The sequence below is a fragment of the Catharus ustulatus genome, chromosome 14 (assembly GCF_009819885.2).
Source record: "Catharus ustulatus isolate bCatUst1 chromosome 14, bCatUst1.pri.v2, whole genome shotgun sequence".
NCBI classification, from domain to species: Eukaryota; Metazoa; Chordata; class Aves; order Passeriformes; family Turdidae; genus Catharus; species Catharus ustulatus.
This window is the reverse complement of record NC_046234.1, coordinates 13738791-13761161: the sequence shown is the minus strand read 5'-3', so window position 1 is coordinate 13761161 and position 22371 is coordinate 13738791. Positions and strand designations below refer to the sequence as shown.

Here is a 22371-nt window from a genome sequence, read left to right as displayed (position 1 = left end):
TATAGCGCTGCATTATTTAAGGCTGATGCATTATTAAACGTTCTCCTCAGCACAGAGTAGGTCACTTCCTGCAATTCCTGTCTCTGCATGAGTGAGTTAGGATGCTGTCTCTTATGTAATCCTTGCAGTCTGAATCATTGAGATCGTAATACTATAGAGCTGATTAATAACATTTAGTACTCCATTAATGAGGAATTTTGTTGGAGTGTTCATTGAGGACATCTATGTTACCATACTCGGTTTCTTCTTTCTGCTTGAGTGCCTGGAACCAGAAGAATAATCATTACTTAGTTAATAATGATGTGCTTCCTAAAATAAAGGCTTGTAAATTCATTTTTATGCCCATAATCACATTTTTCTGCTGTGAGAAGAATGGGGGAGCTGGGAATTGTCTCTTTCCCATCTTCCTGACAAAATGTATCTAATGATTAGAAGCATATAATAAGAGTGTTTGTCCTAGCCAAATGTTTCCCCACTCCTGCTAATCAGCGTTTGAGAGCCGGCGCCGTTTGTGGAAGGCGATGCAATCACTGGGGCAGTGTGGCAGATTTAAATCTGTAATAAAAGCCCTGGGGAAATTAACAAGACAAAACATTAACCACAGACTAAACATTAACATATATTAGCATTTTTATTACACCTGTAGAAATGGTAAATGTGCTTGGTTACTACTATTAAAAAGTTTATGTTCTATCCCACATCATCTCAATGTATATTTTTGGTTTAAGCCCTTTAGAATTTAATTAAGCGGAATTCTGTAGCAGCACTTGAGTAATAGACTTCAGGTTCACTTTTATGGTGACTTTGAAGATAAACGGGGCACAAATGCAATCTTTATAATGCTAATAAGACTTGTGATGTGTGGTGGAGCAGGATGTTAAAAAGAATTGGGGAAGAAGCACCAGTTCAAGCAGCTGCCTTATTGAGGCTTTCAGCCTCACTGGTCAAACTGGGTTCCATCACAGAAGGATGCTTGGGGTTTAGTGGGCACCATTTGGTTCCTCCAAAGACAGCATGTCTGTGGTCTCTGGATGTTCTGTGCATGCTGTAGCTAATCACCCTTTCAGAAGCTGTGTTCAAATCAATTATAGTAGTTAATCTCTTTTCAGTTTAATGTGTGGCTTCTCCCAAAGGAAACTCATGGATAAGTATAAAATGACTTATGTGAACTCCAGAGAGCAAAGGAGATTGCGGGAGGAAATCTTCAAAAATGAGGCCATCCCCTTGAGGGGAAAAAAATGCTGTGTCTTCCTGGAGAATGAATCTATAAGCAGAAGAGTTCATAGAAAAGACAAATGGAAACTCCATGTAAAGTTTAAGCAAAGGTCAAATACAGCAAACTCTCCTTTAGAGCAGAGTGGAGCTCCTGGGCTGAATGAGAAGTGGCAGCAGCAGGTATCTAGCAGTGTCTAATGCACTCTCTTCTTGTCCAACGAGAAACTGATTAGCTACCTTTTTTGTCTTTTTTTTCCCCCGTTCTAAATCATCTAGAAAATTACCTTTAAAATGTTCTTACTCTTAAAAGCAAAGCTCAGATTGGCACTGAGGATCCCAGTGTGCTGCTTTCCAATCCTTTCACCCCTGGATTTCCTTGCTGATGTGCAAGATAAGATGTTTTTGCCCCTTGTGTCTTGGCAGCAGAGTGGGTTCATCAGGAGCCTCAGGGGTGCCAGCAATGCCATCCTGCCACAGCCAGGCTGGTGGTGCCCTCCATCAGCTGCACAGAGGCTGTGATGCTTTGCACAGAATCTGCTGCTGTGGTCACTATTTCTTTGATAATTAACCCCAGTCATCCCAGTTTCCATGGGCTGGCAGGTGCCCACGTGGATCAGTGCTGTGCTTTACACCCGTGCATCAGCTCAGCCGTGGTGGATCTGCTCCCTGGCTGCTCACAGTGCATGTTCCCTGCAGTCCTCAGGCACCTCTTATCTCAAATTAATGGGGAAGCGTTAAAGTGGGCTGATAGTGCTGCTCCATTAGCCTGGTCCCTGTGCTCCTCTCAAATCAATGTTCCCTCTAAAGCAGAGCCATTGCAGCTCCCAGGGGTGTTGGGAGGCAGCTGCTGCTGCTTCCCCATGGGGCAGTGCCCAGGAGCCTGCCCTGCCCACTCTGGTGTCTCCCTGTGGCTGGAATAAAGAAGTGGAACTGGGGGTAGTGGTCCTCAGAAGGCAAAGTGTTCCCCTCGTGGCCTGGGTCACACTCCGTGGAAGAGGCTAATTAAATCGGGTAATTAGTGAGTTTGTTAATGAGCTGGGGCAGGGAAATTTTGCTTTGGCTGTTATGGTGTCAGTGGCTTTGGGGGTTTGTAAAAGCTCAGGGCTCTGGGAAGGTTTTTCTTGCCTGGTGTCCCCTTGCAGCAGTTTTTCAGTGGCCTGGCAGATTATTTTCAAAACAAAGTCCAACTCTTATTGCCTAAAAAACACACTGGCATTTGATTTACTTAGTTTTTTTTTTTTTTGTGTGGCTTAATGTGTCAAACTTCAGCCTATTCTGAATTAAGGCACAGCTCTTGCACTGACTCTTCTTTAGATAAGGGCTGGTGTATATTAATGATCCCCCTGGTAGCATGGGGAGCCTGAGGAGAAGAGCCAGTTCTGTTCTGCCAATTTGCTTTGAATTTCATATTTATATTTGTGTGGTGGGAGGAAACCACATATTAATCATTGTTGCTTGATACAAGTTTGGATTAGAGATGCTCCCTTCCTTTTGCTCTCCCTCTTGCAGACACAGCACTGTGCTGGGAGCTGACTGTCCTTGCTCCTGGAGACCTGAATCATCACACTTGTTTCTCCTCAAGGTCTGAGCTTGTATCTGTCCCTTCTCTGACTGCCATATAGTGGCTTTTTTTTTTTTTTTTTCCTTTTTGGAGCCTGCTTTAAAATGGTAATGGTTAGGAAGAGAATGGGAAGCTGTGTTCATGTCCTCCTGAGCCTGCAGTGCAGACTCAGAAAGAGGGAAAGATCAAAATAGGATTTCTGAGCTGTTGTCCTAGGACTGCTTGTGGCCCAGCAGACTCTGGCAGATGGTTTGTGAAATCCTTCCCTCCCCCAAAAAGCGTGCACGATGCCGCCCCTGCAAATGAGCAGGCAATCTGTTACTTCTACTTTCGCGCACTTTATTTTAAGTTCAAATCTCAGCCGTGTTTTTGTTTGACTAAAGGGTGACAACCATTTCACTGTGACTTCACAAGATGGGCTGCAGGGTTGGGCTTTTTTCCTGAAAAGATTAGGTGGTGCTTGAATAAATAAGTAAGTAAAAACTTGGTGGAAAGTTTGAGCAGTGCATCCTTCTATCTGTAAAGATCTCATCTGCTGCCCCATGTCACAGCTAAGACAATCCTGTTTGTGGTTTCATCCCACACAGGAGGGATGGCTGGACTCGGTGATCAATGATTTAACTTGATGATCAGCTGTGGAGCTCGATGACTGTAGAGGTCTTTTCCAGCCTTCTGGATTTGATGAATCTTGGTACCCAGATGCTCTGAGGATGCAGCTGAGCTGCAGCTCCTGCACAGGACTTGGGAGCAGAGGGGCTGAGCTCCCTCCAGTGCTGGGTGGGAGGTGAAGCATCCCCACTTTGAGGGTCTCTTTGCTGTCTGAAGCTCCCGGGTGCTGCCATTGTTCACGCTGTCGTTCTGACCCTCCCCTCCCATTCAGCGCCTCTCTGCATCCTTGGGAAAAAGCCTTGATCCTGGACTTGCTCTTCTCTCAGGGTTTGATAGGTTTTGCCAGCTGAAAGCTGGGCTTTGGAAAGGGATTGGGGGGATTTTCACAGAGCTGGGGAGAATCAAAGGGAGTCATCACAAACGGCAGGTTAAAGTATCTGACCTTTTCCCACTTCTCCACTTTGTGTGTCTGTGCAGAGCGTGGGTGCAGCGATGCTGCTTTGGGGCTTTGCTTCCTTTGTACCCTCTGTCCTGGAGCTTTTTGTGTTTCCCTGGAGAAGGTTTCATGGCAGGTTTCATCTCTGGGTTGGGCAGAGGAAAAGCCCACAGACCCCCTGAGCATCCTGCAGGTCTGCCCTTTGCAGGGACAGTGGCACCAGCCAGTACAGAGAGAGCACAGGACATCCAGAGCCATTCCACACTGGGGGGGTTCACACATCCCAAATGCTCTTCTCCAGCTCTCCCACTGTCCTGTGATTTCCTCCTATCCCTGTCTGCTTGCATTTAACCTGTAAATGTAATGAGAGGGATGAGTGCTAAGAGAAAGCCCAAAAGGCACAGAAAATAGCCCAAAATGTGATTCATTTTCTGAATCCTCCCTCTGTTCTTGAAGCCTGCCAAGTGATTTAGGGAGGGCAGTAGGGCTAATGCATTCTTATGCAGAACTTGGTTTTGGCAAGGCAGGGAGGAAGCACAGCCAAGGGAGGACACAAGAGGAAAAACCAGGTAAGATGCTGCAAAACTACTCCCCTGGCAGCTGCAGGAGGAACTGCTTTGGCAGAGAAAGCTGCAGGTGCAGAAGGACCAGTGGCAGCATCTCTTCCCCCAGTGATGTGAACAGAAACTGCAAATGCCCAGCTCCCAGGAGGTTTCTGTTTTACTCTGTGTTGTATGACAGCCTGAGCAAACAAACTGTGCTGCTCTTGATAATGAAAGAGGTGACATTACTAATTTATTTGCCCACCCAAATGTAGGATGTAATAGAACAGAATTAATCTCTTCTCTTTACACATCAGATGCTTGTAGCTTTGGGTGTGCTTTTAACCTCGGTGTGCAGCTTACTGGGATTGCCTTGATTTGGTGTGCTGTGGAGATAAATGAGGTGCTGCAAGGAGTGGGCATTTTTTGGGTGTGTGGTTGTCCCAAGCCTGGGTGTGGGTGGTGGGGGGAGGCTCAGAGAAGGTGAGGGTGGGGTTACTTGTGGTGCCTTTGTGCTCCCAGCCAAGCTCCTTTCACAGCCCAGCATGGATGAGTCCTGCAAGAGCAGCACAGGCTGGATCAAAAGGAGACTTTCACAGTGGCAGTGGTGCCACAGGGGGACAGATGTCCCTTGGTAGAGTCCCTGAGGAGGAAATGGTGGCAAACCCACCCACAGCAGGGACTGCAGCAGTGGCCACTGCTGGGTGAGCCTTGGGACAGTGGCCACAGAGAGAGCTTGAGCAAGGCCTGTTGGATTCCTTCCCTCGCTGCTTCAGCTGGTTCCTGAATCATCTGTATGCTAATGAGCTAATTTGTGCCATTAGCAGAGCCCTGTTAATCAGGGCCTCCCATGACATGACTGGGCTGTGGCCCCAAAGCTTGCTGTATTTTAGTCCCTGGGTTTTTTAATTAGTAGTGATGTGTATGATGCTCATCCCTGGGCATCTGCAGTGCAGTCTGTGCAGATGCTGAGCTGCCTCAAGATGCAGAACCAGGCACTTAGGATTTTCTTTCAGAGGAGAGGTGTCTCCTAAAAGTCTGACTAGAGTGCAGAGTGTGGAGGTGCTGTGGTGTTCAGGAAGGAAGGAGCAGGGAACATCTCAAGCCCCCTCCTGCCAGCCTAAGTTTAACTTGGCACAGGAAGATTTGCCTGTCACGCCTGCAGCTCAGGGGTTTTGATAACCACAGGGCCACTTCAATACCCCAACATTTTGCCTGAAGCTTCCTGCATTCCTTCCCAAGGCGTGGGTATTTATACAAAAACCAGGTTGTAACCTTAGGACAGAAGTTTGCTTACTGAGCTATGAGCAAGATGGGGATGACAGGACCCCAGCAGCTCATGTGCAGGTGCCAGTGTGCATCTCAGCTGTTCCCCTGCAGCCCCAACACTTCCTCACACTGCTGTGTTTGTGTTTTCCAGATCAGCCGGTTGTGTGGCCACGCTCAGCAGAGGCAAGTTCGATCAGCTAATTATCCAGAAGACCTTTTCATTGACAAGAAAGTCCTGAGAGTGACTCACATTGAGCAAGAGGAAACTTTGTCGAGCAGAAGGAGGTGAGAATGCTCAGGCTGAGTGTGGTGCCTGCTGGATGGGCTGCAGGAGCAGCCACCATATGGAGTGGTCCTGTGGAAGCAGATGGAAAAGCTCCTTATTTCCCTTACCCATAAATCTGGCTCTGAGCATCAGAGCTGCTCTGTGGTGGGCTCTGGAGTGCAATGAGGCATCTGCATGGGTTTTCTCACCTAGTGCACTCAGGTTAATACACCAAATGCCTTGTCTGGGTTTCTTGGGCACTGCTATAGTGTCTGAAATACTCACAGGTGTAGTTAGATAGAAATGGTCACTCCAGCCTGAATTGTTACATGTTACACCCTGTGTAGGTAAGGGGAATGCATTTCTTGCTTTTAGTGTAGTGTTTTATGGTAGTTCAAAGATGTTAACAGCCTTTTACTGAGTATTTTCAAAGGAAGCAGGTGCCTCCACTGCTGGCACTGCACCCTGTGCTTCCTTCCCCGTGTAAGTAGAAGCTGTAACTAAGTGATCTCACACTGACATGTCAGGGAGCACATCTCCCCTCTGGATCTGAAAGCTCACCCAGAGATACACAGCGAAATAAAAGTCCCTGTAGAGGAAGAACAAGCAAGCTTGCCAATTTTTGAAACTGGCAGTAGAGTGAGTTGGGTGGATTTCTGTCTGAAGACTCACAGGGCCACATTCTTGATGTGGTTCCCATGAGATACAGCACCAGGGCTTGCATTCCTCTGTTGTCTCAACACGTCGGAGGTTACACAGCCCAGACTCTGACAGAGATGTCCTTTGAAGGCTCTGAAGGCTAATGAAATCTGCTGAGATGAATTGCATAGGTTCATACCTGCAGATACAGAGGAATTCCTCCCTGCTCTGCAGGGAGCTCTGCTCCCCAGGAAAGTTTCCTTCCTGCTCTCCCCAGCTCTGCTGGGGTTTGTGGAAGAGGAGCAAGGCAGTGCCTAGGATGTAAGGAGCTGAGTGCCAGGGGCAGTGAGGCTCCTGCTTGGGGTTTGCTATATCTGATGATCCAGGTCTCACCTCATTTTGTCTTTCTGAATGGCTGGACCTCTGCCCCACTGTGCAGATGGATGTAGGAGGTGGTTTACACAGGAGGTGACTGCCTGAAGCATCCCTTGGATTTGTGCAGGGGGCTGTGGGCTGGATGCACATTCTTTGGGGGGCTTTGACTCCTCAGACAAACCCTCATTCGTTTGCCGGGTCAGTGCCCGGGCAGGGTGTGCTGTGATGCTCAGGGGCAGGGCTGGAGTGACCCCTTCCCTCCACGGCTCTGCCTGGGGCTGTGGCAGCAGCAGGAGCAGCAGGATCAGGCTCCTCGCAGCGAAAAGGCAGCACAGAGCTCAGGCTTCCTTCTCTTGGTGTCGCCTGCCCCCAGCTGGCTGTCGCGGGCTCTGGCTGGAGAGAACCCTCGGAATCCCAAAGCAAGGAGGGATGGAGGGAGCTGCACACCCCTCTGCACACAAACCACCTCAGGGTGGCAGGGCACAAAAAACCCGGGGGAAGCTCCTGGGAGTGCTCCCTGCTCCGGGTGCTAATTCCTCATCATTCCTCCCAGGGAGCAAGGAGGCTGAGCAACAACCCCTTGCTAAAGGGGGAAATGTGCTGAAACCAAACAAGACAACTGTGAGGCCAAGTCTTACTGCCTCCAGTCCCTGCTATTAATATTATTTTACTTTTGGTGCTATTTACCTAATTAAACCTACCACTGTTCCCTGGTAACAGCTGCTGAGTGTCCCTTACCTAGGCTGGGGGGATGTCACATCCCTAGGCTGGGGCAATGTCACATGCCACTCCCAGAGCCTCTGTCACCTCTCTGGCAACATCAGAGATCCCATGGCCAGCCTGGCCTCTGGAGCACTGCTGCAGGTGACCAGCTGGAGATCCTTGTTGCTGGGAAGGGAGGGCACAGGGCTGGGATGCAGCCTGATTCACATCCCCTCTGTGTCCTGCAGCTCCTCCTGCCTTCCTGCAACAGAGCCATTCTGGTGAGTGTAACCTGCCCCTTTGAATGCAGACTGTGACCCCATGGCCAGCCCAGTGCATCCCTTGAAATCGTGTCCTTTTGATGGTGCAGCATGAATCACAGCCTTAGCCACATGTACAGATCTGTGCTGAGAATGTCAGCTCTGGTCTGCCACCAAAAATGCCACCTGCCCTTGCAGCACTGCTGGATGGCCAATGTCAGCCAGACAAGGCAGAGGGGACACTACAGCCTGAGCCCTTGCTGCTCAGAGGTACCCATGGATGTGTGACCTGAGCCACTGGCACCTTTCCCTAGGTGCTGTGGGAGTGCTGAGACCGTGTCTGACTTGTGCCTGGTGCAAAGTTGGGCTGAGGTTCTGCTGCCCCCACATCCCTTCCCATCACCAGCAGTTTTGCTCTGGGTTCAGCCTTTGACTGAATAACATCAAGGAACACCACAAAAAGCTGTCACTGTAGAGGCAGATGTGACACAGAATGCACACTGTACTTCAGAAGGCTAATATCTGTTTATTACAATAATTCACCATCTTTTATACCCTTTAGACAGATTGCATTTTCACCATTGGTCACAATAGAGCAATATAACGTTCATTGGCGTGAAACCCATCTACACCTCTGTTTTTCCCAAGACTTTTCTAAAAATACTTTTCACAGCTGCAGGTTTCTTCTTGCTTATCTTCTTTTTTCTCCTTCTCTTCTTGGTCACCAGGCCAACAGCCTTGGTCAGAGAATATTTCACAAAACAAACCTCATTTATTAACTCTCTCTAACCCACAGACCAGCTGTGGGTCCTACTGTAAAAAGCTACTTTGGTTCAGAAATAAAACTGATGCTTTGTGGTTTGTTTGCACCTAGCTGCTTTAATGCTGTGTTTGTGTGACTCCCTTCACTGGTTAAAATGCACCAACCTTGTCCTCTCTTCTTTTAACTGAGCATCTTGTTCTCTCCCTTTCTTCCAGGGAACTGATTGCAAAGCTCAAGTCCCACAGCAGTTTCTACAGCAACTTGCCAGAGTACATCTGCAACCACAGCTCTGCTGTTCAGAATGACACCCTTTGCTGGAACGGACAAGAAGTTGTGGAGAGGTGAATCACATCTCCCTTGCCCTCTTCTCCCCCATCCTGCTTATCTTTTGTTAACCAGGCACAGGAGCAGTCTGTGACCAGGACAGGACTTGCTCCCTTAGGGACCTTGTGCAGAGCAAGTGTCCAGCTCTGCTGCAGCTCAGATGGATGTGCAAGGTCTGCACTGATAGGAGAGCCCTGCACTGAGTTTTCTACCTAGTGAAAATCCATGATGGGATTTGGTCCCCTGCACTGCACGGGGTGGGGATGTCTCCAGCCAGGCTTTGTGCCCTGGTAGCAGGACAGAGTGCTTGGCATCCCCTGCCCCACCCAGGGAGGGTCAAGGAAGATTCTCTTATTGAATTTCTCCTTGCTATGGCTCTCAGCTGGAGGAGGTGAGGATCACTGAACTCTGGTGGTGCCACTGCTGCCCTCTGACCACCTCCCCACCTCTCTGATGGAGCCATTCCCACCAGGGTCCAGCTTGTGCTGTGGCTACTTTGTCCTGCCCCACTTGCCTTTTCAGAGGATATACCAGTGGTAATTGAGGTTAACAGAGGCAGGCACGTGCAGGATTCATACTAAGAAAGTGTTAATAGAAATGGAGATTTTTCTTGCAAAAATGCCCTTTGGGAATGTTAAATAGAACTTGGAAATGTTTTTTATAATTATACATAAATCTCCTCTAATCACTCTACTTTGAAAAGCATCTTTTGCTATTAAGTAGTTTGCATTGGGAAGAAATAGAAATAAAATCAGGAAGTGGTGAAATGTTGAGATATTAATTATGACTTCTTGATCAGTAACTTCAGGTGGTAATTAGCCTGTACTTGCAATACTGACCTGAAACACTGAATAGACCAAAATAGCATCAAGCTCTATTTTGAAAAAAAACACTCAACGTCTAAGATCACATGCTTACTAAAATGTACTTACATTGGCTAAGGAAAAATGTGTCCTCTATTGGTACTTATTTCTGGAAAGTCTGGAGTTTCCATGCCTGAGATGTTAAATTGAAAAGAAAATTATTATTTCAATACTGTCTCACTGATTGTTAATTAAAACTTCTAAAGCAGGGCTAGAAACACTGCAGCTCTGGAGAGGGAGACCTAGGGTGAGGTCTTGGCTTACAGCAGTTCACTGGGGTCATGGCCAGTGGCCCTGGTCCTGCTGACACCACAGTGGGGTGAAGTGGTAGCAGTGGAAGGGTGCTGGGTCCAGATCCTCCTGGAAATTCAAAGTTCAGAGCTATCTGCAGATTAAACATGACTTCAGGTGATAAATGGCCTTCAGCTTTCTGCTGAGAATTCCAGAGGACTATTGTGGGCACATCACATAGGTGCCATGGCATGCAGGGGGGCAAGGCAGGACAGGATAAATTCTGTGTGCATGAAGGAGGCACCAAGATATCAGCCCCTGGCTGTGGAATTAAGGAATTAATCCTCCACTGCATTTGAAGAGCATGTTTCTTTCCACTCCTCTCTTGCCCCCTCTGATCTGTTTGCACAGATGTTGCCACCTCTGCCAGCTCCTATGAAATATTAGTGATAGCTCCCTTGCAGGTAAATATTAGAGTTTTTTGCTGTGAGCAGGGAGGCCTCAGCTAAATAAAGCTGAGCTAAGATAATGGTCAAGGGTGCTCTTCTCCCAGGACCCACCTGCAGAATGTTTCAAATAGAAGCAAACATGTAGTTAAAATGATCTCTACACTGGCTGCTTCATGTGTTTGGACTTCCCAGCTTGGCATCTCTTTGAGGGTGTCTGGAGGATTCCTGAAAATCAGGAGCATATAAGGTAACAGTGCTCGAGTACCCTAAGCTGCCAGTTCCTTTATTTCAATGTTTTCCCCAAGAGGGAGCCAAGCAGCTGTTCATGGTGCAGCAGCTCTCACTCAAGCTATTCTGAGAATGTGTGTTATGTACTGGAGAAATTCTATTCTCCTGCCTGACTGGTGTGTGTCTGTTGGTGATCAGACTCCATCTTGCCAGTTTTTGCAAGAAATTTGGTGTGGTTTGAATATCCACTATTAATTTCAGGGTGCTGTCCTGGTGCTTGTCCCAAGTATGTGGTGGCTGCCAGAGAGATGGATGGTGGAGGCATGGTGGGATGGTTCCTGTGGCTGGAGTGCTGCATGGAGCAGTACAGGCTCTTTGAAAGGACAAGCAGGGGAGGCAGGGATGGGGTGTCTATGTCAGAGACCAGCTGAGTGCCTGGGGGTGGATGAGGATCTGACCAAGAGCTTTTGGGTCAGGATTAAAGGGGGGACAGAGACAGGTGATGTTATAGTCCAGCTCTGCTTCAGGCCCCCCAACCTGGGTGGATGAGGCCCTTGATAGACAGACATGAGCCAGCCCCACTTTTACAAGCCCTGGCCCTCATGAGTGACTTCAACCCTGGTCTCTGTTGGAGGGACAACACAGCAGGGCAGAAGCAATCCCTGGGTTCCTGGATAAACTAGAAAGCTCCTGCTGAATCTGCTGGTCAGATGAAGACCAGGACAGAGTGATAGTTGGGTGGATTCTATGCTTCCATGTGTTTCCATGTCTGGTGCTGTGTTGGTAATGGGTAAAACTGTTTGAACACTGTTGGGTCTGTAAGGTCAGTGTGGGCATCTGCCTGAGCATGTCCAGGATTTGACTGTGTTCTTGTAGAGATTGTGGCTATTTACCTCTTGCATTTCTAATGAGGTACCTGAGTGTTCATTAAGTTATAAAAGAGCCCTACTGATGTATCCATTTCCAGACCTCCCTGTCATGACAAAATTTGGTATTTAATCTAAGCCCTTTTCCTATAACATGTTAAATCAAGCCTGGAATAGCAATTTCAGAGCCCTTGCCAGTGCACCCAAGGACTTGATAATACCAGCAGTCTATATCCTGTTATTTGATGCAAACAAATTAATGTAAATGTAAATTACGGTAGTGCGCATATAGAAGGTGAATTACGGTAGAGAGAGAGCGCATATACAGATAATTATGGTAGAATGCACGTATATATGATTAATTACGGTAGAGCAAGCGCACGTATGATTAATTACTGTAGAGTGCGTGTATATACAGTTAATTACGGTAGAGTGCACGTATACACAGTTAATTACAGTAGTGCACATATGTATGATTAATTACGGTAATGCGCTTATAGATGGGTAATTACGGTAGAACACGTGTATATACAGACAGTTACGGTAGAGTGCGCGTATACATGGTGAATTACGGCAATGCACATATATACGGTAAATTACGCTAGCGCACGTATATACGGTAGATTACGGTAGCTGCAGCAATATACGTTAAATTACGGTCATTACCGTAATTTCAGGTATATTGCCGCAGCTACTCTGTTTACTGAAATTACCTTAATTACCTGAATTACCCTAATTACCGAAACCACTTTGTGATCCTTTGTGATCATTTGCTTCTCCACGTTGGACCATATAACGGCAATAATTCATCCTCCTTCCTGAGGTTTGATCTGTGGGTTAATAGTTTGATTGTCATCCCTATTGTGGATTTAGGAGATGGTGCCTCGAAAGGAGTGCTTGCAAACAGTGGCACCCACACAGGAAAAGTTGATTTTCCTGTAACGCAGAACAGTGCCTTGTGTCTTTTGCTGTGCTTTTGCACAGTTGAAGAACATAAGCCGAAGTGGGAAGAAAAAATAAAAGGCAACACATTCCTGCTTTTCACACTTTTCAGAGTGTGCAGAAACACACTGTGCTTTTATGGGGTGCCACAAAGGTTCACAGCAAAAGCCACAAGTGGCACATTTCATCACTTGCAAAGAGCTTGTTGAGGGGTCGTGGTGCTTGGGTGTTTGTGGTGGCTGGGGACCAGACCTTGCTCTGTCTCTGTGCATCCCTGTGCACCTCTTTGCAGCTTTTCTGGGCTCAGTTCCAGGCACTTCCAGAGACAGACATGTAGGAAGGGTGGGTGTGCAGCAGCTCCAGGGTTTCTGTGATGTTCTTCCTTTCCTCTCTCTTCATGCCCCATCCTCTCACCAGATCTCCTGCTGGTGGTGTTAGGTGGTGAAATGTTGTCCAGCCTCTCTTATCTCCATCCCAAGTAGAGAAAAAAACCAGGTTGATTCTTATCACTGAAGTCCTGACTGAGTAATTAGCTCATTTAAAGCCTTCAGCTTAAGTGAAGTAGGTGTTGAGATACCAAACTCACCTCAGTTTCTATGGGAGCTCAGCACTGGAATCTCAAAGGTGATTCAAACGTCATATGTAGTATCAGGGTTTTGCAACATTTAATACTAAAAGCCTATTAAATCTAGATTCTCAGAGTTTAATAATCTGCTTACATGAGAATATTCTTTTCAAGCTGTTCTGAATAGAATGACAGCAACATCTGCCCGCTGCAAAACTTGTAAGCACATTAAACCTTACTGTTAGATACTGCCATTTCCAAATTTCTCAAGACAAACATGTACATTAATCTAAATAACCAGCATAACTCTTGTTTTCTTTGTACCAATTCAAAATGAATGTATTTTTAGCACCTTGCCAAATTCTCTTCTTCAAGCTGGAAGTCTCAGATTTCCCTGCTGTTGCCAACGTACTGTGGTTTGTTTTAATCATACAAATCATAAACAATGAAAGCACAATTGGAAGCAAGACAGAAAAATGAGATTCTGTAATTGGAACAAAGGAAATTCCATGCCAGCAATAACCCTTTAGTTCATGGAGGGTTTGGTTATTTCTGGCAGTGCTGCAAAATATCTGATCCAATGGAATCCCAAAGAGGGGGCTGTATAACTTTTCAAGCCCATAAAACACAGGTCTGTAGCAAGTATAAGCTATAATGAAAGGATAGTATGCAAATTCAGTGGGTTATTGAGTGGCCATGATTATTTCCAGAATATTTCAGAAAACAACGTAATGAATCTTCCTCTATCTTGCTGCTTGGTCTCAGGTTTAGCTGATTTTTCCATAATCAATTTGTCTTGAACTGAAATAAGAATGGAGGGAGACTTCAGGCTGTCTATGAACTCCCATTGTTTTGCTATGAATATTACAATTTTTGCTGTTCCTTCTGAAGTGCCAGAGCCAGGTGATTACCTGAGACCTCATGTTTATGACCAAGCCATCATCTGCAGCACACTCACTGGCTGTAGAGCTTTGTGTGGGGCAGTTGGGAAGAAGCAGCACTTCTCTTGTCAGGGAACTGACACAGCAGGATCTGAGGGGGTCTCAGAGGCTGCCAGGTGTTGATATTTGGAAATCCAGCAGAAAATGGTTCCTTTTTAGTTAGGTGAGAACACTCCCCACTGAGAGTGTTGGATCCTCCTGGTTGCTTTTGAAGCAGCTTTTTGGAGCTGCTGGTGGTGTAAATTGACTGCAGCATCACGAGCTCTGCAGTGACTGCAAGGACTCTCTGCCAGGAAGCAGCAATGCCAGGAAGGCACCTGAGAGCCATGCACCCAGCTCTCCCCTGCCATGGAACAGATCCCTGCATGGTCATGGGATGGTGGGGACACACACCCCATATGGAAGAGAACAGTGGGGTGGACCTGCACCCCACAGCCAGCCCATTCTGGGATGGGGTATGACTGACCAGAATAGTCAGGGGAATCTGTCTTTAGAGAGGAAACTGTCAGGGAAAGAATTGCCACCTTTCCTGGAGGCTTGTGGAGTTACCCCCTGACTGCAGGGCAGGATGAGTGGGTTGGAAACAGCTTTTCAAGCCTTTTAGCCCCCACTGCTGATGTGACACTGAGGTTGTCTCACTAAAACAGAAATTAGCAGGGTCAGAGAGTAAAATGTTGTCCTCACCACTGCACCCACCCTTACTGACCCATGAAAACCAGCTGGAGGTAAGAGCTGGGTTCCTGTAAGGAGGAGGGGGGATATGGAGGCAAAACTTTTCTTCTCTTCCTCACTTTTTTCATCTCTTTTGCCTCCTATGTGGTAAGGACTCGATGTCACCAGTCCACATGGTCTGTAGTAAGTCACATCTTGAAATGCAGAGCAGCTTTGGGGGTCTGGGGGAATGTTGCTCTCTCAAACTCAGTTATTAACTCTTGTGCAGTGAAACTTCTGTGTTGTTTTGTGTCTGTTTTGGTTGTCCCCCACCCACTCTCTAACAAGTATAATTCAGTGTACACAGGTAGTAGAGAGAGAGCCTGTGAAGGATACTGTGCTGTTTGAATAAATAATTTGCAACTGGAAGGCAAGCATAAATTAATTGTTATTTGAATGACATACTTACTTTCGTTTTTCTAAAAGGTGTAATTCTTTTTGTTTGACTTTCAGGATTACTTTCTCTAAATCGCATGTCAGGCATTGCAGTAACTCATCTCAAAGCCTAGCAGGGCTGAGTAGGATGAACACACATTTTACACTCATTGCCATGTATTTAAATAACATTTGTCATCTTGTCTTCTTTGCTCTGAAATGAAAGCTTGGAATGAGTTGCATTTGGGCTGGAAAGACCAAACATTCACAGGAGACATTTGTGGATGGTGGAGAGGAAAGGAGAGGAAAATCCCTCAATTTGACAGCCTACTTGGGCATTTATGTCTGGTGGATGAGAAGCAGGAAGGGTCTGCAGTTGTTCTCTCCCCACAGGAAACTTCAGATTATTGGTGTTTTCATAAGGTGGTTGTCTTTATGTCATTTTACAGTGACATTTGTGTTTGGAAAATACCACATCCCCAGCAAGAGCCCATACCCAGGGAGCCCAGGCGAGGAGATGCTGCTGACTGACGTTGAGAACACGTCAAAGAGATAAATATTTTGGGCTTTGCTTATGAAGTGTGAGCCAGCCCATGCTCATGTTGCAGCACTGATACCCCTTCAGCACACAGACCCCCAGGGGCTGGGGTGGGGGACTTTATCCCCTGTGCATATTTGCTGTTCCATGCTGGTATCAATCCCCGTGGCAGAGGCATGTGATGGGTTTCATCAAGTGGCACAAGTGTCCTGCAGAAGGGGCTGTTTTATTGGCATAAGCTGAAAACAGCTCAAGCTGGCTCAGAGATTTCTCCTCTTCTGCACTGACTGGGGAACAGGGAGGAAGGTGGTGCTTTGGCTTTTTTGCCTGTGGACCCACCAACCCTTCAGCTTGGGGGGATGCATGGGTGCTGTGTGGGACCCCCATCCTCCAGCTTGTTGGGGGCTGCAAAGGCATCTCTCTGCCATATTAAGGCCTGGCTGCTTGGCCTGGGCTGCAGGGAGGGGTGCCAGCTGCCTTTTCCAGCTCCTCTGGCATTTCAGGAATGCAGGACGCTCACTGAAGTTGCATTTCAAAGCCTTTAACCCTTTGCTTGGCTGCATCCCACATGCCTGAACGTGGCCACTCCAGGCTGGTGCTGGGGCAGAGTGGCACAGCTGAGGGGAGCTGGTGTCCCCCTTGGAGCTGAGCACACCAGGAGGTCTCAGCTTGGACAAAGTGTCCCCCAGAGCACCCAAGTCACACAGGACCATGTCTCTGGCTGGTGGGATGTAGTGGGTCCCCATGCATCTCCTTTTTTTGCAATACGTGCTCAAAGATGTGAAGCTTGCGGGGCCCATTGCCTTGCTGCTTCAAATGCCTTGTGCAATGGTGCAAATGGTTCATTTTGGGTTGGGTACCCACCCTTGTGTCTGGCCAGGTGGGAAGCACCAGGAGGTGACACTCTATTTCTCCAACATCACTGTTTTAGGGAGAAATCCCTCTGCAAATGCTTACAGGTTTGCTTTGCTTCCTTCTCTAGTGGAGTTTTTCCCCTGAGAGAGCTGATCTGAGGTCCTCAGCACCCCAGCAGAACCTTCTAGAGAAGTTTCAGTCTCTGGACATGGAGTTAGAGTATAGTATTGCTGTAGTACTGTGTTCCTCCCTCCTGTACTACGTTGTGTAGGCTACAGAAATCCTCTCTGGCAGCCGTTGTGTGGATTTCAGAAGGGATTTCGCCCACTCAAACCCAAGCTATTGTGTTTCTTTGTGTAAAACTGTTTAGGAGAGAGATTGTATTAATTTAGGGATGCACCAAGTGGGCTTGGTACTGCTCTTGCTAAAACCTGTGTGAGTTTCCTGATTAAATCTCTGAAACCACAGGAGACCTTTCAGCAATGTACTTCTGAGTTCCACCAGTGTTTTAAATTAAATTTACAGTGACACCAAGGACAGGAATTCCTTTGTCATCTAAAAACTCGTGCGTGCTGTGGCTGTTTGCCTCCAGTCTCCAGATGTGTTTGTCAGGTCGGCACGGTGGCACGAAGTGGCTGTGTGACAAATAAGCAGCAGGATTAATGGCTCACTGCTCCCAGTGCCCTGTCCCCCTGCAAAAAAAAAAAAAAAAGTTCAGCCCAAGTTTCAGCAGGTCTGTGCTTGCGGCAGCATCCTCTTCCCACGAGATGGTGCTCGGAGCATGCAGGGCTGTGCCAGGAGCGCAGGGGCTGCTGCAGGCTGGACCAGGCTGACCCAGGCTGGACCCAGGTTGTCCCAGACTGGACCCAGGTTGTCCCAGGTTGGCCCCCTGCTCCCACCCTCCAAGCTTTCTACCTGCACCAACCCTCCAAGTGCGCAGGTGAGGGCTTTTCTGAGCTGGGAGTGATTGTGTCTCAGGTGTAGCCGCGTTTTGTGCTTCCCAGGGTAACATAACTATTATAAAAAGGGGTTTTGTAAAATGCTGAATGCTATGTGAGGCCCCAGGGATGGGGTGTTGGGGTGCTGGGCTGGTGCTGAAGTGCAGGGGTGGGATGGCTGTGCTGGCAGCTATTCAGGAGTTCCTGGGGCTTGGGAGAGCCAAGCTTTGCAGTGGTGCCTGTAGCTGGACAAGCTGCTTATGCCTGGAAAAGCAATATACACAGGTGTGTGTAATAGGCACAAACACCTCCTTTCTCCTGTCCTTCCTGTGTCATCTCTTCAGTGCAGCATCTTGCAGGGTTGCCAGCCATTAATGGAGATGCACATGGGGAATGTTAGTGTTGGAGAGGCAGCTGGAGGTGCAGAGAGCTCCTGCACATGGAACTCCTGCTCTGAGATAGCCTTGGAGTGGAAATCTGCTTCAGTTCTGTAATTAAAGTGTGTGAGTATTTCAGGTTGGGGCAGATTGCTGCTGCACCAGTACAGACTTGGGTTGCCTTTGCATCCCCACATGTCTGAGTAGATCTCATCCTCTAGTTCAGAGTTTAAGCCAAGCTCCTCAGTGTGCCCTGATAGCTCTTGTGGCCAAGTGTCCACATGCCTCTTGTTTTCTATCCTATCAAAGCATCCTCCCTGAGCTGGCCCCATCATCCCTCCTGTCTCCCTCCCTTTGAATGCCTGCTAAAGTCCCCCTTTCTCCCCAAAACCCATGAGAAATGGGCTGACTGTGATTGCCTGAGCTTGCCTGGCAGCACGAGGATGGAAGATTAGCTGGGCAGGGGAGCAGGGAGCTGACAGACAGGGAGGCAGCCACTAGGGCTGGTGCTGGGAGCTGGGTAAAAACATGATGTGTGGGAGATGAATGCAGAAAGGAAAATTCCTGGTGTTTACCCGTGGCACTGAAAAAACAGATGTACAGTAAAGCAGACTGATGCTGGTGTTATCTCAGTGATCTCACTTTCAGAGGCTGTGCTGGGGTTTGGTGGTGCCTGTTCTGGCTGCCAGTTCTTGGAGATGAGGACTTGTTTTGTGCTTGTGGAGCAGCACAGCCCATCACTGGGGCTGTGATGAATGGCAGCAGCCCAGAGCTCGAGCAGGCACGGGTGTGCTCTGTGCCATGCTGTGCTCTGTGCCATGCTGTGCTCTGTGCCATGCTGTGGCTGCCAGCAGGCAGCGGTGGCAGCTGATTGCTCTCCCCAAACCTGAGTTTGAGTTTGGTGCTTGTCTTATGCTGGAGCATCATCAGCTGTTACCCAGATCCTGAATGTAGGGACATTTTCCTCCAAAGGCAGCACTTCTGTCCCTTTTCCCCTCCCTTTAATCACTCTGCTAAACTTTGTCATTCCATAAATCTTGTACATTTCTTTCCTAAGTGCTGATGAAAAAGCTGAGTGCAGCTTGGCCACCCTCCTCTGCAGAGCTGCCCTGACAGTTTAATCTAGTCTGTGGGGCTTTGCTGACTCCCATGGCACCTAAACCGAGGTACCCTGTGGTGCAGAGCCCAGCACTGTACCAAAGTCAAGGTACATTCTGTCTGAGCAGTTACTTTGATCCCTAAGGCTGGATCTCATCAAAGACTGAAATCAGGATTGTTTGACAACACCTATTTTCCATTAGCAATGTTGACAGCATTAATTATATTCTGATGCTTTAATTCTTTATTACTGAAATCACACATCAGTGATAGTCATTATTTTGCAAGGGGGTTGATGTTATGCTAATCAGCTTGCAGTTAACTGGGTCATCCCACTCATTTTTTTGGCTGTGGGCACAACACTACTGCTCTTGTACTGGAGTCTCTGTGGTCTGCCAAGATTTATTTTAAACAAACACAAGCAAGCCAGAATTTCTGAGCCAGCTTTTTTAGGACTCTTGGGTGCAAGTTATGTGAAAATATTTATCTCTATTGTATACTGTTTAACATCTTCCTTGGTTACTAATGGACTGGAAAGGACTTCATTGTCCTCAAGTGATACAACTACATCATCTTGCTGCTCTGCAAAGTCAGAGCAAAAAATGTTTATGGGAATCTTCTGTCCTTTCTTTGTCATTATTAACTGTCTTGTGTTCTGTGTTTTGGAAAGGGCCAGTGCCTGTCTTGGGATTTCTCATGTTTGTACTGAACTTTAAAGATCTCCTCTCTATTAGCCCATCACATTGTGGTCTTCTCTGTTCTCATTCCTGCAGGTACAGTCCCCAGATCACAAGGAATGGAGCAAAAGCCCAGGGTGGCAACCACGAGGTGAAGGTGAAAGGTCCAGAGCCAGTGATCAGCCAGATCATTGACAAGCTGAAACACATCAACCAGGTTTGTTGCAGACGTGCCAGCAGGGATGTCTCTGCAGTGGGCGGTTTCCAAATCAGTTTGGCCTCCCCCACACTCTCCCTGGGCTCAGACACCCTGGGTGCCTCCGTCTGCAGCAGCTCTGGGAGCCCTGAGTGCAGAGCCAGTCCCACCCTGGCCCTGTTGGATGCTGTGGCTCTGCCTGGTGCAGCCTCCCTGTGCCTGGCTCATGTGTGGATTCTGGGATTCATGTGCTTCTGCTGGGCATCCACGTCCTCAGCAGGAAGGATGGAGCTGATGGGGTGTCCTTGAGCATGATGTGCTGGCAGGGGTTCATGTGGCGTGTACCTGATATCCCCTCTGCCTGGAGGAGTTCCTTTTGGCACTGCTCATGGCTGGCAATGTGGGTCACTTTTTTTTTGGTGTATCTCCCTGGGCATTCTCTCCCAGTCAGTAATGGGGCAAGTTACTGTTGAATGGGGAAATGGCAGAGCTGGGTGAGATCCTTTCTGCTGGGGAGGAAGCTTCCTTCCCACTGCCTCAGACCTGGCATCCTTCCTGGGACAAGCAGTGTCTTGTCTCTACCCATTGTGCCACACCAGGTTAGGCCTGTGAACAAGCCCTGCTGCTGCCAGGAGTTAGGTGGCAGCTCTGCAGAGCCTTCAGCTTGTGGCTGAACCTTCCCCAGCGCTGCCTTAGGCCAGCAGGGCTGTTGTCTGGTCTGGACTCTGCTGTCCCCTCTGTCACTGAGCGTGGATGTCACTCTCACAGGGCAGTCCTGGGGTGGAAATGCTGTTAACACAGCTGAGCTGCCCCACCTCCCCTAAGAGAGCCCTTCCAGGGGGGACCTTGCCCACGGTGGCTCTGGCACAAAGCTCTGGGCAGTGGTGGGTTCCTGGGGTTAAGCCCAGCTTTGCTTCCCAGCCGGGTGGGCTGTGAGGGCGGCTCTGTTTGGAGTTGCTGGCTTAGCAACTTTTCTGCTAACCTCTGCTTTCCTGCTCTGAGACTGCCAGGGACTGTTTTCACAGCCATTCCCAGTTTAACCCCCCTGCTCTCCGAGGCAGGCATGCCTCATTAGGTGCTGTCTGGGAGCAGGATGCAGCGAGGGATTTGGGGTCCCAGGAGCACCCCACAACATGGGAGCTGCCATGGGCAGCAGCCCTACAGCCTGCTCTGCCTTCCTGTGCTGAGCAGTGCCATCTGCCAACAGCCCATAATTATTAGAAGGGGAAAAGCAGGGGGAATAGCATAATCAGCTCCCTATTAAATGGGGTAGAGGGCAGGCTTCAACCTGCAGGTGATAATGATATTTTGCCATTCACAGTGAGAAAGTTGCACTGAACAAAACATGGTTATTATGTACTTGAAACTGCTGACATAAAGTGGTTGTGAAATGCTGGCTGCCAGACTGGGTCAAGTTAGGTCTTTGCTGAGCAGCTTGGGCTTCTGAGGAGTGGAGGTCTGTGGAGTGGGAGACCCTGGGTAAACACTGCTGTGCTCAACTCAGCTGTTTGCAGCAGCAGAGTGTCTCTGTCAGCTGCTGCTCAGAGAAGAATTGTGGTGAGGGGGTGAATACTCAGTCAAAATCTCTTACAGTGCTTCCCCTCCACTGGCTTGCAGTGTCAGGTTGGAATGTGCTATGGGGGGCAAGCAAGCTGTTTTGGTTTGAACAGCATAAATGTACGAGCCTGAAAAATGTCAAACCCTCTTGAAAAACTGTGTTTGAGAAAGAGGAGGAACTGAGAATAAAATCAGGAGAAAATTTGTGAAAATTAGTCACAAAGCTTGCCCAGAGATGCTGTAGCTGCCCCATTGCTGGAAGTGTTTGTGGCCAGGCTGGATGGGGCTTGGAGGAAGGCAGGGGGTTGGAACTACATGATCTGTAAGATCCCTGCCCACCCAAACCCATCTGTAATTCTATGATATGATTCTGTTCCTGTGGAAGGTCTGTAGTCAGTGGTCAGTAGCTTCTGTACCAGCAAAGTGACTGTGGGGGTTACCTAAATTTGGGATTGAGGGTGTCAGAGCTTACCATCGCACTTATTTTCTTTTTTCACACTTATTTTCTGGCTGAAGGAAGTTTTGAGCTCTCTTTCACATCTGGAATGCATCTTGATTGCCAGAGAGTATTAAATGTGGAAGGAAACAGCAGCTCTGGATGAATTACAGTTGTGTCTTTCAGGTGTTGGCTTCAGATTTGGGAAGCAGTGGGAACTCCCGAGCTGGAGAGGGTTGAAAATCTCCTTATCCACCAAGCTCAAGCCAACAGTGGCTTTTAAGGATTTTCAGACATCTGGGATCTTTTGGAGAAAAGACCATCTTTGTGGTGCTCAGAGCTGTAAACTGGATTCATCTGTAAATTGTGACTCTGGTACAGTGTTGTGGCTTCCTCCCAGTGTGTTGTGTTAGAGATACAACCTGGATTTTGTGGGTGTGGGCAGACTCAGGAACCATGCTATTTGGTATAATTTTCATAGAGGTCCACAGTTTTTATTTTTACTTGGAGATTTTTGCTAAATATCTGTAATTTGCTGATGGCTTCATCTTTATTCCAGGATTCTCAT

At 47.9% G+C, this 22371-nt stretch overlaps 1 protein-coding gene across 1 annotated transcript in view; it reads left to right on the top strand.

Annotated features, from left to right (window-relative positions):
- GPC3 (glypican 3) overlaps positions 1–22371 on the top strand; it is a 141191-nt gene that overhangs the window by 80085 nt on the left and 38735 nt on the right. Inside the window, exons 4-6 of the mRNA XM_033072664.2 lie at positions 5784–5917; positions 8852–8977; positions 19711–19831. Coding sequence (XP_032928555.1) covers positions 5784–5917; positions 8852–8977; positions 19711–19831 — 381 coding nt within the window. The remainder of the gene's footprint in view (positions 1–5783; positions 5918–8851; positions 8978–19710; positions 19832–22371) is intronic.